We start from the raw sequence: 17,669 nt of genomic DNA on the forward strand, positions 1-17,669 counted from the left end.
AGAGACAGAATGCTAGAAAGAAATGTAGCAAGTAATGAACTGTGCTAAATAAGAAACATATAAAAAGGAGAAGCAAAAACAAAAAAGGACAAGTCAAACGTATCAAGAGAAAGACAGGAGGGCAGGGAAATGGCGAAATTATCTGTTAGGAACAATGTTAAGGTTATAAAACAGGGAAAATTGGAACAGAAAGAAGAGAAGAATTTTGGAATGACTTTGCCACAATCCATCATCATGACCTCTGACCCAAAAGCTTCACTTTGAAAAAACAGCTGCTGTTTTTCTACACTTTTGCTCACTATATTAATAGAGAATCATTATCCAGCTCAAAGGGTTTATAATTTCAGGAGGCTTCATTGCACTTTACATTGTTTAGATACAAATTCACTTGTTTCAATATTATGAAAAGAGCATTATTTTTAACATTCAATAACAAAGAAAGTTTATTTTTGTTGTGTAAGCTATTCCCAGTGTCATTTCTTTTGGTTATTTCAAAATCACTTACAACATGGTTTAACATAAAATGGGCAGTGAACATTTAATAATGTCTACCAAAGAGTCTATTTTTGTGTTTGCTTGAAGTACCTTTTCTTAATTATTCGATTTCTGTACTGCAGAAAATATGGTAGGATGTTGAGCAGTGATTTCAGGTAATATGTTTCTATTTAAGGACCTGATTGATTATAAATTGTATCTTAAAATCTGCTTAATTGTTGCTTTGCTATGGCAATTGCAGCGAAGGGACTGATCTGTCTATTATAGTGTGGTAGTTTAACCATGCTATTGTGGTACCAAGACATATTCATTTAAGATACTCCAGCAAATCACTTGACAAAAGCTCCCTCAGACTGTCAAATAAAGCTCACTGACATAGCTTTTATTTATTCAAAATCTTTGCTATTCTAACAAACAGGAATTTAAAATAAAACATCTAGTGTCTTAGAGGCCAATAGGCAATGCTGTTACTTAGTTAAATACCGAAGTTATTCACAGCTGCAGGTACATTAAGAAAGGTATTTCTCCTACTTTATTTTAAAAATTATTCTAGTAAATTCTTTCTGACCAAGCTGGGCAGCATTCTTTGTACTCCTAATTTTATTTCTGCATTGTATGGATATACCCATAATTTCAGATCCATTTCACTATTTTCTTGATCATATTCAAGAGTGCAAAATATTGAAAATATTTTAGGTATCCACTAGTATTCTTATATACAGAAAACGACTCTTAAAGCTTGATATGATAATATTGCCTTAATGTTAAATGTCACTCTATATTAATTTTTTTCATAAACATATGGATTTATCTTTGAAACCAATCATAAAAGTCTGTAACTCTATGTATTCGTAGACTGTGCACATTCTGTCATTTGGCACACATCTGGGGTATAAATTTTATTGTGGTTTATTCAAACTGACTTCAGCTTCACCACTTCATGCATTCAGAACTCTGATGACTCTGAAGACCTGTGTTTTTAAGCTTTTCTTTATCATAGGTATAAAACCTTATGTGGAAAGCTCAACATCAGAATCCCTCTGCTTATGTGAACTTGTAATATGAAAAGACTAGCTATTACTCAGTTTAGTCTTTACACCATTAGTTGTCTGTGGGTTTCAAGCCATCTTTACAAATTACAAGACAGATTATTAAACCCTGGCTCAAGTGAGGAAAGATTGTGAATATCAAAAACTAATGCAAGCTTCCACTGTGCCAAAATTGGAGTTATTTGTCAGTTGCAGCATTTGTGCACCTTGGCATAATGCAGCACTGACACATTGCTGACTGTCAGACTGACTGACTATCAAACATGGCTAAGTGTATCCAATAGTATAAGCTGGCTTGCCTTTTCTAAAAGCAGGAGATAAGTAAATGGTATCCATCAAAATGCAGTTTATCAGCATCTCAGAAATTAACCCTATTAACAGAAATCTTCAAGGCATGACAGAATCTGTGAGGCAGCAGCTGCAGCCAATAACTCAGCCTTGCCTGTCCATGCCTCCTGATTCCGTGTACTCCACCAAGAAGCTCGGTGGAAGACTAGAGTGCAACAAAGTCATGTCTGTTTTCTCCTCTCATGCAATTTGGTTGAGAAAATGACAATACCTCTAGTCAGTTGAAATTGCTCCAAAAATCACATAGCTGGTGTGAAACAAACAGCCCAAGCAGAAAGATGCTCAAATAAACTAATAAAACTAAGCCGCCAAAATGTTTAACTAGAAATGACTCACAGCGCTTGTGCCTAAGCCAAGTGGACAACACAATATTGTGCTCCTGCACATACTCACTACATTATTATCTGCCATGTGAGAGAAAACACACATTTTCTTTTTGTGAGCCTTCAGGTCTTGCAAAAAGATTTGAGTGCATGTGTTTAGTCATCTATTACTAACATCTATGAAAAATAAATGTTCAATACTAAAAGAATGTGGTTCACCATAGAAAGAAAAAATGAGAGATGGCTCAGAATGTGCTGTATTGTTTATAGGAGAGCACCAGATTCACCCCTAAGAACAGTTTAAATATGAATACCAGTGAAATGCAGCTGAAAACTTCAGCGAAGTATTAGGAACAGAGTCACCAAGTGCTGTCACAAAACATTACCTACCACAACACGAACTGGAATGACTGGTAGTCGATACTAATACAATTTATATATTCATGCATTTAGGAAACAAATGCTACAGCAGTAAAGAGAGGCTAGGACATAGTACAAGTATAAACTGAGGACAGATTTCTCTCATTAACCACTAGGGAATGGAGTAGCTGGAGAAGCTCCTCTAATGGCAATTGGGAGTAATGGAAACAACTGTTAGAGGCTGTAAAATGTAACATGTCTCTCAGAGCACATGCTTTCATTGCTTCCTTTGTGAAGATTCACACTTTACTATGTAGCTAACCCTCAAAGTCACGATTGTAAAAGGCATATGTACAAGAAAGGATTATTAAAGATTATACATGTTTGCAAAGAACAAAAACAAACAACTAGATATTAATCCATTCACTTTGCTCTGTTAATTTTTTATGCCATGAAAGGACTGCAAAGGGCAATGTAAACTTTCACCTTCTACCCAAGCACTGCAAATCTGTAGGCAGACCTTTTTATTTTCTGGAATAAAATTCAACCTCAGACTTTACCACCTCTGTCACAGAAACAGGAACAAATACATTTGAATACACTGAATTTTGAAAAGCTACACTCAGAGAAACATATCTCATAGCCTTGTTATTGAAATAAAAGTGCCTATGAAAATTTGTATCTCATATGCTTTATCCCTAGCTACTGAAATTATATAAAAATCCAAATAATTTATAACTGTAGATAGTTTAGGCTAAGACACCAATGCTCCATATCTGATAAAATATATAATATTTTAAATATTTAAAGGAAATAGATGAGTTTTAAATGAGTCTTCGGTGAACAACTTTTACTTCATTAGACTGACAAAACCACCATTCAAACCAGTACTCCCTAATTACAGTTTGCAACTATAGGTTTAGGTGCACACATATGGACATCCATAACCAACTGAATTCTCATGAAATTTTTGTTAACTCTAGATATTCTCCCCATGTTCCATGTGAAAAATAGTGAAGTGAATCAAACTGAAACTAAGCTGGGACACCAACTCTTTTAGGATATAATACACTGAAAGTCTTGGCAATACCCATAACACTGTTAATAATATTTTGCTACAGCCTCCACACATACGCTCCATCACACAAATAATTTTCCTGAATTAAAACTAAAAGAAAAACATGAAGATGGAAAGAGACAAGAAAAGAAGTTGCCAAAGGAAATCTTGAACAACTGACTGAGCAAATTGTCCTTTCTGCCATGAATGAAAAAATTCAGGCAAGGACTAGATGGTCTCTAGAAGGTCCCTGCAAAGGAGGGCTCTCTAGAACTAAACTTAGAACACTACAAAAGCTTTTTTATGAAAGCAGCAACATACTAAAGTCAATAGTGTCCATACAGATACACCAGAGATCTGAAGGCACAGACATTTCCTCTGTTTGAATATCCTAAGGTTAAGAAAAAAAATGAAGGAAATGGAGTGATTATGTCAAGGAAAGATACACCCTGACATTTGACAGACAGTCTATGGGTAAAGTTTTGGTTTCAAAGCAAATTGTTTGTGAACAGCTGAAAATAATTCATGCCTTAATACTTTACCTACAGGCATTTATTTAAAGTAACATTTGCACGGGTTTTTGGCACACAGAAGTGCCTATGACAGGCACTCTTTCAAATGCTATGCAAGGACATCATTTATGTACAGAAAAATCTGTGTCTGTACACTTGGCTTTTGATTACCACGTGATCTTTCAACAGATGGAAACTCTCACCTGAAGACATTTCACAAGTGCTTATGACCAAATTCTGAAGAACCTTTAAAGACTGTAAACTTGTTTGAGACTGCTTCAATCAAGTTAAGAGATGTCTAGCTAGCTTTAAAGAACATCAATCATATTAAAATCACATTTGCTTAAAAGCACAGTAAGTAAATTTTAAAGTAATATTTACCTTCTGACTGTCATGTTCAAAAGTTGAAAACCAATGTTCTGCTGTTTTCATAAGACGTGTGAACATTGCACTGAAAGGGAACAACCCAGAAACTTGGTGTTAAATAATGGTGTCAATTACAAATACGAGCAAATTAAATGTAAAGAAACTTGTTAAAACTTACTAGGCATCATGTTCCAGATATTCAGGATTCAAAAGAACTTTCATTTCCTCACTGCAAAAGGCAACAGTGAACAATCCAAATGTGAATGTTTATTTTTGGTCAGCGTTCTCCATGTAGTATTATGTATTTATCAGCCAACTTTCATATAAAGTGCAAATGAGAAAACTAGCCTTTTTAATTAAAAAGAGCAACTCCATTGAACAAATGAAGTCTTTCCTTTTTATAAAGATCAAAAACAAATTAGCTGCCTTGTCTGCACTACAATGAAGTAACCATCTAATTATTCCAAATAACAAATTACTGAATGTCACAATGTATTATTTGAATATGCTTGATCTAGAATAATTGATTGCTGCACAATCTATCACTGTTTATCCTAAACAAAAAAAAAAAGGTTACTGGTCAAATATGCAGTATCAAAACATTAATTTATTTTGTTTTAATAGCCTGTATTTTTATTGTACTTTAACAGCAATTAATCAGTGACAGCACCTCTTTTCCATCTACTTTACTGCTTAGCTCTACTTCTTCAGTGGGGATGGAACAGAATGCTGTACATAACACATGGTTATTTTAAGTTGTTTAGCACGGAAGAGCATCTTCTAGGTAATTTTAGGATATCTAAGGACAGACATTGAATAAAAACACACACTTGTAGATAATCATCTTAATGCTTAACTCCCTTTGGGCAGTAACGTTGCGGGGTACCTACAGAGGTTATATGATATTGCACACATAATTAAATTAGTTTTTATTCACTGCTGGACTCCAGTGTGCAAAAAACCAAACAAAATGTCCTAAATATCACAAGAATGAAACGGGTTTCTTTTTTCTTTTTTAATAAAAGCAAAAGCCTTACATATGGGGCAAGAATAAAAGCAGACAACCATGTGATGCAATATTTTATATGTATGAGTATGACTGCATGCATACACACATACACACTTTTGAATGAAATGGAGGATCAATAGATAAACATAATATTACTCCCCAGTCAAAGAATAGTTGGATATCACAACTACAACACTGCAGGTGATGAAAGAAATATCAATCCCAACAATTTGACTTCAATGATTATTTCCCCTTTCAAGATATGAGGAAAGAGAGTTGGTGGTAAGATGTCTACTCTATGAGTGGAGCTCGCTGATCTGTCTACTCTCTGCAGTGACAAAAAACAAAACAACTTCTGGCAATAAGGATGAGGTAGAACCACAGGTAAGTATGTCAGCTTTGAGATTAAGGTTTTCCTTAGATTTCTTGTCTCCCTATTTTTTCACCAGCCAGTGTCTGTGATGAGGCCAGTGTCTAAATCTCAGAAGCTGCAGTAGGAAAGATGAAATAAGGACATTCCCATCAAAGCACAAAGATGCAATGATTTCTGATATTAATTTATGAATTATAAACAAAGAATTATGGAGCACATATTTATAAGCTATAGTTCAGCCAACTTATTTTTTAAAGAAAGACGCTTTTTATACAAATAAAACACAATGCTTGCCTTGGTTGTGCAGCTTCACTGGCATGTGAAAAAGCCTGGTGGTCACAATGTAGGATAAAGACAATGGGAGCTAGAAGTTCATGCATGCCCTAAACATAAAAGGAAAAGCAAAAGTATATTTAGGTTTTCCAGTCATATAATACTTCCTAATGCACAGCATAAGGCAGACAGCAATATTAGGTGCAGACTAACTAAAAACATGAACATTCATTCACACTGTTAACAGAACAGTTTCATAATCAATGGCTTTTATCTTAAATTCTGATTAAATCCAAGTGTTTATTCTTCTAGAATATACAGAAACAAGTTAGTCTCCCTTCTTCTAACACAACACACAACAAATTGGCAATGGTAGGCAACCCTGCACCTGGCAGTTTACTTCAAGATCTGTGTTCATAAATATGAATTTTATTTATGATAATTATAATAATGATCTACAGTACAGAGATCTGCAATAGAGAAAAATTGCAAAATGTAAAATTATTTTGTATTTTGTAATGTTCCAAAACCATAGATAAAAGTGTTACAGTAGGCTCCAAAGGAGAAAAGGGTAGCTATTTGGGAAAGAAAACAAAACTTTAATTTCTAAAGACATAAGAATTAAAATGAGGTTTTGGGGTTTTTCAGTTCTCTTTCAGTTTTTTATAAGTTGTTATGTCAATATTCAAAATAAACTCATTAAACACCATGCATAGAAGACCTGGTACTGTTCCACTGCAGAGTACTACTTATATATGTAATCTATATTAAGATACAGAAAAAACAGAAATAGGCAGGAATCCAAACAAAAAACATGGGTGGGCAGTTGAGGGCTTGGGCTGGAGTCAGAAGCATGGCTGGGCCACCCAGGAGAGTTGGGATCCCAGTGTTGGGACTAGGACAGCAGGTAGGAGCTACAAAGGCCCTAGGCTGGGGGAGGCATCAGCCCAAAGAAGGGAAGGGAGTTCTTTGGTGATGGAAGGGATGTGGGATGAAGGATGGAGATCTGTCTGTCTGCCTCTGGACACACAGATCACTCTAAGGGGAGGGAATTCCTGACCTCTGCCCAAAACTACCAGTTACAGCAGGGGGTTTGATGCCAAGTGCCCAGGCTACCCCTGGAGGGCTCTGGATGGAGTCCTTGCCCAGCTGTCGGAAGAAGAACCTGCTGCCAGGACTGCTCCAGTTCAAGGGTGCAACTATTTCATCTAGTGGAGCCTCAGCCCCCACTCAGGGGAGTGCTCTGGGCAGACAGGGGTTCCAGGTAGACTATTTAATCGATCCTGCTGCAGAAGGAGCACTGGCGCTGGTCCACAAGCACATCAATATTTCAGGTTGCTGTCAGGAGTCATGACAGCTGATGGGTCACCTGAGCTGTTCTACTTTTAATGGGTGCAGCTCCAAGGTAGGAAGCCTCTGCACTTGCTTTTCCAGTCCCCTCAGTGATGGACAGACATGAACACTGGAAGTGTTACATGCTTGCGAGCTGCCCTGCTGCTTTGCTGGTACCTCAGCTGATATTCCACGCAGCACCTGAGAAGCGTTCAACACCAGTAAGTTATCTTATCAGCTACATTTGTAATGAACACATCCACTAACTACCAAAACCCTTGAACTTGTATTGGAGGTAATGGGGATTTTCCTTAAGTAGTCCCAACTGACCTGAGAGGTAGATGTGGAAACCTTCTCTACATCACTATTTTGAGTATGCTTGGATGCAGTTTTTGACAATAGTTTTGATCATCTCTCTGTATGCCATCAACAAAAATCCTAGGAAATTTAATTGTAATTTTTTCAGGACTGAGATGACTGTTAGAGCCTCAATGGCAGGGCTGAAGTTCAGATGTTTTCTTTCCCTTCCTGTTTCTGAACCTTTAGGGGCTAATTTAAAAGATGAAGCCTAATGAGAAATTCAGTTCGGAAGAACAAAATAAACCAAATATAGCCATTTGATTTCAGAAGCTGATGTAAAACACCACAAATGGGTTAGATTACAAATTGTCAAGTTTAGATTTCTTAAAATATTATGGTCATATCAAAGGAGAAAGGTCAGGATGAGACAATATATAAGTGGCAAAAAGATTGAAATAACCAGGGTTATACTTTCACACATACGGGCCTTGCTTAATTAACAGTTCCACATCTAATCTTTTATTTTGATATACTAAACATGAAATAGGAGAAATGGAAATGCCAGAAAACTTGACTATCTAAAAAACCTACCACCTAAGCTGTAAACATATAAGCAGAAGAAAAAGAAGGAGGACATAAAATAAGAATTAGTTATGAAAGATAAAAGCACATCACACATTCTTCCAACATAATAATATATCAACTCCATAATAAAATAGAATCATAATGTGGCTGCCCACATATAACAAAACCAAAACAAACAGATGATGAAATATCAGGATTTCAAAAAGATACCTCTGATCTTTCAGTTACAAGAGTACTTCAAATGTTTAGAGATTTTTAGCTTGGCAAGAAAAGCTACCAGTGTAATATGCATACACATATTTTTTCAATGCTACAGTTTACTAAAACTCTTTAGTGTTAATAAATAAGTTGACAGAGCTCAGATAATTTTATGACAGTTCCCAGCTACAACAAAATATTGATTTCATAATACAGTCTATGGTTTAGAAAGAAAACCAAAATTATAGCATTCTTACAATGACAAGTGAATCAATGTATTTCAAAATTATATTGACTTTTCTAAGGGCAATCAAATCATGAACAAAAAATAGTTAGCCTAGCGATTTAGCTTAATTTTCACTATTTCCTTTCAGTGTAACTAGGACCAGAATTTTGTCACCAGTCTTACAGAAGAGCTCTACGGGTAGCTTCTACATTTTCTTAAGTACAATACACTATGCTCTTTAGATTTTACATTTACAGCTGCTATTTAAAAATTCAGTGATCCTAGGGAAGATTCTGTGTTTAAAAACTGTAATACAGCTCCACAACATTCTACTCCATTATACCAGGGATACAAATATATTTTTCCTCATCAAATAAAATGTTCCTCCACACTGGCCAAAAAACCCAGAAATCCTACAACAAAGACAACTTGCATGCATATATGCATATTAAACAAACATTATTGATTGCTTCTTGTAATGCTGATGCTATGTAGTAGTTTCAATAGAATGTTGTAAGTATGCAAATTGTCAAGGATCTACAACTTCTTCCAAATATTTTGGAAGATAACATTGGGTAGGGACAGATGCTGACAGACAAAAAAATCAGTCTTCATTAACTGGCCAAGTTTTATCATTCCAATGGCAATTGTATCTTTTGTATGTGGTCATACAAATAAGACAGAGGAATTCTCATGGATGACAACAGGACCAGTCCCCATGATGGAAACTGCATATGAGGACAAGCTTCTTAATCCAGGCTTTGTATTCAGGTCACTGTGGAGACAACAACTTGGAGATTATCTGCTACTGGTAAATTAATGGTAACCTTCATTATTTTCTCAAAAATATGCTAGGCTTTGCTGTAGTGAAAATTATTATTATGGGAAGTGGGGCATGAGTCTGGTAAAAACACTATGTCAGGATATGTTTTTTCCTTCTTTTATTGAATACTAGCTAGGTATTCGATAAAAGAAAGAAAAAACATATCCTGTTGACTATAAACCATTTCTTTTCAGCTAATTCAGAGAAGGGTAATGATGGTCATGAAAAAAATGTTCTCTAGCAAGAGAGGAGCATGGGGACTAAAAAGGAGGATCTTACTAACAAGCTAAAAGGAGCATTATTTTTAAAGAAATCCAACCAAACAAACCCACCCTTTTAAAAGGAGGTAAGAAAAAACATAGCTCCTAATAAAAGTAACACATGTCCACAACAAGAGAGGAAAACCACTATAATTTACTATTTTGTGGACATGGCACAGCACTGCAAGACTTGGGTGATATACTGAACACACTTCGAGAGGTTAAATCAACAGTTTTTCATGATCCAAATTAGTTTAATTTTCTGCACTTCCTCTGCTCTTAATCCTGTAGCAATCCCTTCCTGGAACTACCATACTACTGATGCACACTAGTTGAAAACAGAGGTAAAGAAGTTTTCTTTGTCAACAGCCTGTAGGCTCACAAAATTGAACCTGTTCTTTTATCTGCCTATGTTCATTTAGCCCACCAAGCAGTCTTTATTAAAGCTGAGGCATCAGGCAGTCAAAGTTCATTAATACCATTTATATAATCTCTGCAGTTTCAATTAACTCAGCAAGACATTCTACTACATGATAACAGTCTCATTAATTCAATAAAATCCCATAACTATTAACAATATGGTCTATGTTAAACGGGGTGTCACCTAGTAGAAAATAATAGCTTTAACAGCTTGTGATGAAACGCAGTGCTTTTTTTTTTTTTAAATTTGATCTGGCTAAATATTCCATCCCTATATAGAAAGGTATTATTTCTTGCTAAGGAATCAAGAGGATTTTAAATATGAGCAGAGGGTAATTAAGTCCTTTTAAGTCATATCAAAGAGTAAAATAATATTCTTGTTCAATAAATGATAGACTAAATTAGCTCAAATGTGTTCTTCCATTTCCCCATCATCAGTACTCTGGCCTATATTCACTAGAAAGAGGAGGCTGAATACTGCTAAGTATTTTTTTAGCAGTGCCCTTCAAAACACAGCTCCTAGATCTCATTTTTATTGTTCTTATACAAGACTATTCCTTGCTCACTGTCAAACATGAGAAATAACGTTTCATATATTTGATACCTATATAGTCCATTTTTTAAAATAATCCCTAAGAAATTCTTCAGGCGTAAGTGTTCTTTCAACTCTTATGCCCTTTGTTTCCATGAAACAACCCTATTCCCTGGCTTGAGGACAGGGTGGTCACCGACCATGCCTGAAAGCACATATTGTTTTATAAAAATCTTCATTTACTGAATCTCTGTATTTTTGCCATGACAAATTTCCTATCTACCTAAACGTTGGCTCCTCTACAGTTAATCCTTTGTCCAAGCACACAGAGTGTCCCTCGGTTTGTCAGTCTCTACTCAGCCTACAGATAACTGTGTGAAGAAACAAATACGCTTCAGTTGATACTCTGCATATTGGTCTTTCTATATGAATACAATATCATGTTTATAGTTACTTCAAAACTTTCAGAACAAATGCTGAATTAATTAACTCACTAACTCTGTGGATGCAGACTTAGTGCAACTTCGGCTTTCTTTACCATTTTATCAAAAATGGTTTGAACAGACTCTTCTTCAAGTAACTCTGCAAAACTTACTTATCCTTCATTTAAGAGGATTTTGTCAGCTGCATTGCTCTTGGATGTGACAAAGTTAGATGAAGATCTTTTTGCTAACATACTGCATGGCTTTAGCACTTTGGGGAAGAACTTAAAATATTACATAAAACTTAAAATAGTAAACTTGGTATAAATTTCAGAAATCACTATGCTTTTTGTTTATTCAGTACCTTTTTAGATCCTGCTCTGTATTTTCTTTATCTAAGCAGAGAAAGTCTTTCTTTGGTTTTTTTCTTTCTTAACCAATGACAAAGAAAAAGATGTTTATAAAGAAATTCGAAGTTAGAAAACTTAGCAACCTTAAAGAAAACAACTTAAGGTACTGTGTTATGAGGAGAAAGCATATGTTATTCAATGAGCTTACTTACGAACCAGCTGACAAGCAGCTCTTTGATTACTTCAGCATTATGATACAACTCCAGATACAACAGAGCTACGTTATTGTCAATCCATATAGAAAATGTTGAGTCAATGAATGCCACCTGTACAGTATTTTCATTACCTGTTTATAAAGCAACTGCTCATTTTCTCTGGCGTAGCAGAACAGAACATCTGTAAGAATTTTCCTTACATTCTCTTGCTGGAAATACTGCATTTCAGGAAAGCTGAAAATGAAGCAATACAGCAAGAGTGAACAATAGAGTGCACAGAATGCCAGTTGCTGGTCTTCTAAAAGAGTTTTTAGGTCAGAGCATCTCCCTTGTCTGCTTTCCCACCACTCCGTGCTGCTAGAGTTACATACTTCTAACTACTTGTTACATTTGTTTTGCAACCAAAATGATGAACACTGTTCTTTAATATGCACCAGTCTGCTACACAGGTATGATGATATCACAGTTATATTTCAATAACTAATCCCTTTTAATCTCATTAAAGCTAGACATCTGCAAGAATGAAATACAATGGAAGAAATGGAAGAATGGATTAGAGTATGTCAGATGACATGCATACACAAGGGTTCTGTATTTCTTTAATATTAGAAAAAATATTATCATTTAATGGCAAGATTATTTAAATATCTCATAATTGACATGAAAACCAGTATCCTAAGATTGAGAATATCTTATTGGTATCTGTTGCAATACAACACAATTAGACATCTCACTGTCTTTAACAGCTATTACAAATAAACTTACAGTTATAAAATAACCTGCCTGGGTAAATACCCTAAGTGAACCAGAATGAAGTGGAACAAGTGTGAGAATAAGGAAAAAAGGCTTCTGGAAAAATCCTGTTACGTGCATACTGGAAAATATAAATATTACCAGTCTGTAACTCCTCTGAAGCAACTCTCACCTGTGCATCCTGCTCCTTGACTGTTGGAGGCAGGAAATAGAATAGTTATGCAGGACCTAGTTAAAATTAGAATAAGTGCACAAGCAAAGGTGTTTTCATTGCTACTGAAGAAGTAACTAGATGGCAAAAAATGTTTCATAAAGCAAATGCCCCAAACCACATTGCTCCACAGCCATACAGAGCAATATAAAATACATAGCAAAAAAATAAAATCTGAAAAGGTAGAATACTAAAAAGAAAGGAAATGGTAAAGTTGGACAAAGAAAAACAGAAGAATACTTAAAAAAGACAACAAAAGTAGGCCTCAAGCTAGAGTGCTGAAATAAGATTGTATTATAGTCAGTTTTAGAATTAAATCAGATGGTTTGAAATAAGATTTCTTCAAACACGTTTCCCAGGTCTGAGCTACAATGTTATACTTTAGACCAGATGTATTTAAGGCTATTGTAAAGCCTGTCACAGAGAAACAATATAGGAAATTAGAACAAATTACTTCAGATAAGACTATTAACATTGCTAATCACTGTGGTCATCTCACAGAGGTGATGAGAGGCAAGCACAGAAACAGAACTAATTAGGGCTAGGAAAGTGCTTTGAAGTCCTTGGATGAAGGAGCTGAATCAAGAGCCAAGGCAGAGAAGACACTGTAGCTTAAACACAGTGATGCTGAAGTCCTGAGAGAGGCACTGGGATGAGAGGTGTAATGTTTTCCTGGCACCTGCTGGAGGTAATGGTAAGACCAACATTTGGAAACTTGTATGCACTTGTACTAATCACATTACTGTAAAGGAAGGACACAGCTGAGACAAAAAGTGCATTATAGCAGATGGCAATCGACATAATTTAGGTGTTTGAAGAGATTATTTCTGAAGGACTGTTATTCAGGCCTGCCCTATGAAGTTTAGGAACAGAAGACTAACAAAGAAAACTCAAAAATACACAGAGATATCTGTGAGGATCTAGTAATAGCAGAGATTGTAACAGAAAGGATAATAATGAACTCAGGAATAAGCTGGCTGAAGTATTAATTATAGTAAATGTAAATAGAAGAGATCATGAGGGAACTATCAGTTCAGGGTGGATTTTTATGGAAAATGTCATTTTATGATTAAAGCTCTGTTTTAAGAAATATAGTATCCTCAAATCAGCAAGGTAAGAATACTTTTCATGAACATGAGACTATTACATTTAATTACATCTCTAAGAAAGCCTGCATTAAGGACACAGGAATTTTCCTACACTGTTTTACCACAACTCTACAATGAAACAATGGTGCATTCAGATCCCTGCTTTCTACAAGTGAAGACCAGTGTGAGCCAGATATAGCTTTTTAAAATACTCCTTTAGCTGATTTAGGGGCACCTGCATCAGAGGCAGCCAGAATTTGACACAGAAATTTGAAGAACCAGGCTAGTAAACAAATAAATGGATGCACAAAACAAATGTGGCAGCAGACAGAGATGGGGATCAATGGATTGCTGTTCCTTACCATCTCTTCCACATGCTTAGGAAAGATGTAGCTCTCCAGTGGCTTTTCCACTGCTGTTTTGATGTTGGCAAATTTTAAAGTAATTTATTCTTATTTGGGGGATGGAGAGTTTGGAACCCCAGCAACCACCACTACTCATCTTCACGCTCCTTCCATCATCCTAAACTGTAACTGTTACTCCTGAAGCAGAAACTAAGTAGACTGATATATAAAAGTACTACTACAAAAGAGAAGATATTGACTTGATCTGTCTACAGGGAATGCCCCCTAGGCATTTTATTATCTTAAAATACTGGAGAGAGAAAGAGGGTAATGAAATCTAGCCATTTGCAACACTAGATGTACATTGTGATGCCAACAAGTAACCTGGTATTTTAATTTGTGTTGAATGCTTTTGCATCTACCAATCTGCTGATTTCTATTCCTGCAGAATATTAAAAAAAAAATTGAAAACATTGATCACTAATGAGTTGGGACTAACTTAACAATATCCTTTCCTACTTGCAAATATTGGAAGTTGTTATTTTTATGTAGACATTATGGACTGGATTTCTACACCTGACTTTAGGAAACTGAAGTTTTGTTAGATACTGGTGAGCTAGGAGCCTTTTATAATTACTGAAGAAAACTGTACCTCTCCAGTGTGTTTCATCAGACAAAAACTGTATTTACGCTTTAGGAAGAGATGATTTGTGTCCTAGAGCTCTACAGGTACACAGACTCTACAGCATGATTAACCCAGCTGAGAGTATTTAGGCTTCACAGACCCAATAATTAGGTGAGATAAGGATTCTCAAAATGCATAGGAACAAACACACAAACACATACGAACAAACTTTATTACAGCTGCCTTCAGACAGCAAAATCCTGAAGTTTAAAAAGAGTTTAAAACAATACCAATTTTAGGAACCTAATTCTAGCTGCTTTGCTTGTTTATTGTTGCCACACTTCAGGGAATTCTAACAAGAGCATTATAGAGTAATTTTTTTACTGCTTTGATAGCTGGAACTCTGGTTTGCTACTCTGTGTGCAGTTAGTATCACTCTCTACAGCATTATACACTTGATGCAGTGGGATGATGGAGGACTGAACTAGATGACGAAGAATATAAAAACATTCATTAAATAAGAAATAGCAGCTAGAAAGTAGTGATTATGGAAATTGAATACAATAATTATTTTAACCTTTAATAAAAAGCATTGTAAACTAATGATGAATTTTAAACTTTTAAAATTCTAACTCCAGGGATTTATTTAAAGAATGTAAATAAAAAGAGAGGGTTTTTACATTCTAAAGCCACAGAATGAAGAACTTACTGCTTCTTAAAATAGTTATAGTTTATAAATAGATACATAAGAATATGTAAAAATGCATACTATGTTTTATGATTAGACAAAAAATGTACATATAAAATGCATGTAGCTTATCAAATGCATTCATGTCACTGATAAATTTTGTTTTTTCATTGCTTGACTTATTTTGTTCTTGATGACACAATATACACTACTGTTGTTTCAGGTTGATGTCATTTTGTATAAATGCATTAATGAAAATTTCTTTAGTCACTATTACTGATATTAGTGAATATTACTTTGCCATTTGCCACAGTGAGAGCCTGGAATTTGTGTGTATATACATATATATTTAAATAATAATCTTACATCCACCATAACCTCCATAAAACTTTTCATTCTCCAATTATAGTTTAGATACATATATATTTTAATCTTAGAACATCCTGAACTGTTTCCTTTAACAAACAAAAAATACCATCTGTTGTGAGAATGCACATGAAAGTATACTCAGATTTTAATTATACATCTCATGGCAAAATACATTCAAGAATGGGTCTAGGGACGGACATGTAAAATAATCAAAAACAAGACTGCAATGATTTCTTCTGCATGACTTGGTTCCTGTAAATGAAAATGTGTAAGCCTGGGATTTGCAGAATCTACGACTATCGTCACTTTTTTCAAGTTATAAAGAAAAATATTTGCAATACAGTAAAATATCACATGGTAGCAAACCAGTAATTGAATTTAATTATATTTACACATTACTCAATGCTTGCACTCTGAAAAGAAATATTTTCAGGAACTGAGTGTTCTAACTCAAACAAGTTTCTAAACAGGAATGACCTAAGGGCCAAGAAGATGAAAACATAATCATAGTAATATCAGGACAAATTTTAAAAGGCATATATGACAAATAAAGCTAGAATAGTGATAAATAAAAATAGAATGTCTCAACTTCCATATGAGTGACATTTCCCTTACTAATTACAAACTGCTTTTTTATTATTGATTGTATTAAGTGTTGAGAATTAGAAAAGTAATCTGTTCGATCTTTCATTATGATCATAATTTAGTTAAAAGACCTTTCAGCTTCTCTTATGTTCTCTTTGCTTCATACAGAAAACTACATTAAATTTCACAAGTAGTACACCTCCTAATATCTTAATTTAGAAGAGCTTTTCTTCAATGATACCAACAAATCTCCAGGATTTAATGTTCAGCTAAATTGTCTCATTTTTTACTCCATGTAAGTTGTATTTTTATACATTTAATGTATGTTTCCACACATTCATGTTCAATAAACCTGACATTTACACTAACCAAAGTCAAGAAAACACAGTATAATATATACCACATAAAAATGCAGAATATAAATTTATATATAGAAATTTCTCTTAAAGATCTACATACGTTCTCGTCACATCTTGTTCAATCATTGCTCGAAGCTCTTTATCCTGGAAAAATTTATTCCAAAGACTCTGAAATAAGAAAAAATAATTGTATGAAACCAAGACTTCTACTAATACTTAAGGCTTATAAACTACAAAGTACTGCAAAGCACTGTACAAATATTGACAAATTAATCCTCAACATTCCCGGTAGACAGGTATATCAGTATTTTATTGGAAATAAAGAATATTGGTGATCAGCAAAACATATCTGAGAAAGTCAGTTTAGATCAGTAATAAAAGCATTCAAATTCCTGGATCCTTGTCCTAGGCTCATGGCATTTGCTCACTGGATGGATGCAGGTTTATGAGTTACTTGTTTGGGTTCCAGGAAGAATATTTAGAATGGCAGAGTAAGGACAAACTTATCAGAACCAGCAATTCAACTGGAAAAAAATCCAGTTGTTCACGTGAGGAAAAAGGTCTGTATCACTGGAGTGTACCATACCTCTTTTATGGATGTATGGACTTTATTGGAAGTTGCAGCAATATCCATAATAAGAAGCTGTTTGGGAGTAATTTAGTTTGTTATAGTGGAGACAAAAAAAATTTCTGGCCTCCTGGTAAGCAATTCTTTGCCATGGTGGCTTATGCTCCACAGAAATAAAAGAGAAAGTAAATTAATGCTATCTATAGGGAGGGAAGTAAAGTAACAAAACCCCATGTTAATTAGTTGCTATA

At 34.9% G+C, this 17,669-nt stretch overlaps 1 protein-coding gene across 3 annotated transcripts in view; it reads right to left on the reverse strand.

Moving 5' to 3' along the window:
• TBC1D5 (TBC1 domain family member 5) overlaps positions 1 to 17,669 on the reverse strand; it is a 321,912-nt gene that overhangs the window by 126,379 nt on the left and 177,864 nt on the right. For all 3 annotated transcript variants that reach the window (XM_066555139.1, XM_066555128.1, XM_066555119.1), the window contains exons 9-13: positions 16,951 to 17,018; positions 11,960 to 12,062; positions 6,187 to 6,275; positions 4,689 to 4,739; positions 4,526 to 4,595 (exon numbers count right to left, since the gene is read on the reverse strand). In XM_066555139.1, coding sequence (XP_066411236.1) covers positions 4,526 to 4,595; positions 4,689 to 4,739; positions 6,187 to 6,275; positions 11,960 to 12,062; positions 16,951 to 17,018 — 381 coding nt within the window. The remainder of the gene's footprint in view (positions 1 to 4,525; positions 4,596 to 4,688; positions 4,740 to 6,186; positions 6,276 to 11,959; positions 12,063 to 16,950; positions 17,019 to 17,669) is intronic.

Source organism: Molothrus aeneus, chromosome 1 (assembly GCF_037042795.1).
Source record: "Molothrus aeneus isolate 106 chromosome 1, BPBGC_Maene_1.0, whole genome shotgun sequence".
In the NCBI taxonomy this organism is placed as follows: Eukaryota; Metazoa; Chordata; class Aves; order Passeriformes; family Icteridae; genus Molothrus; species Molothrus aeneus.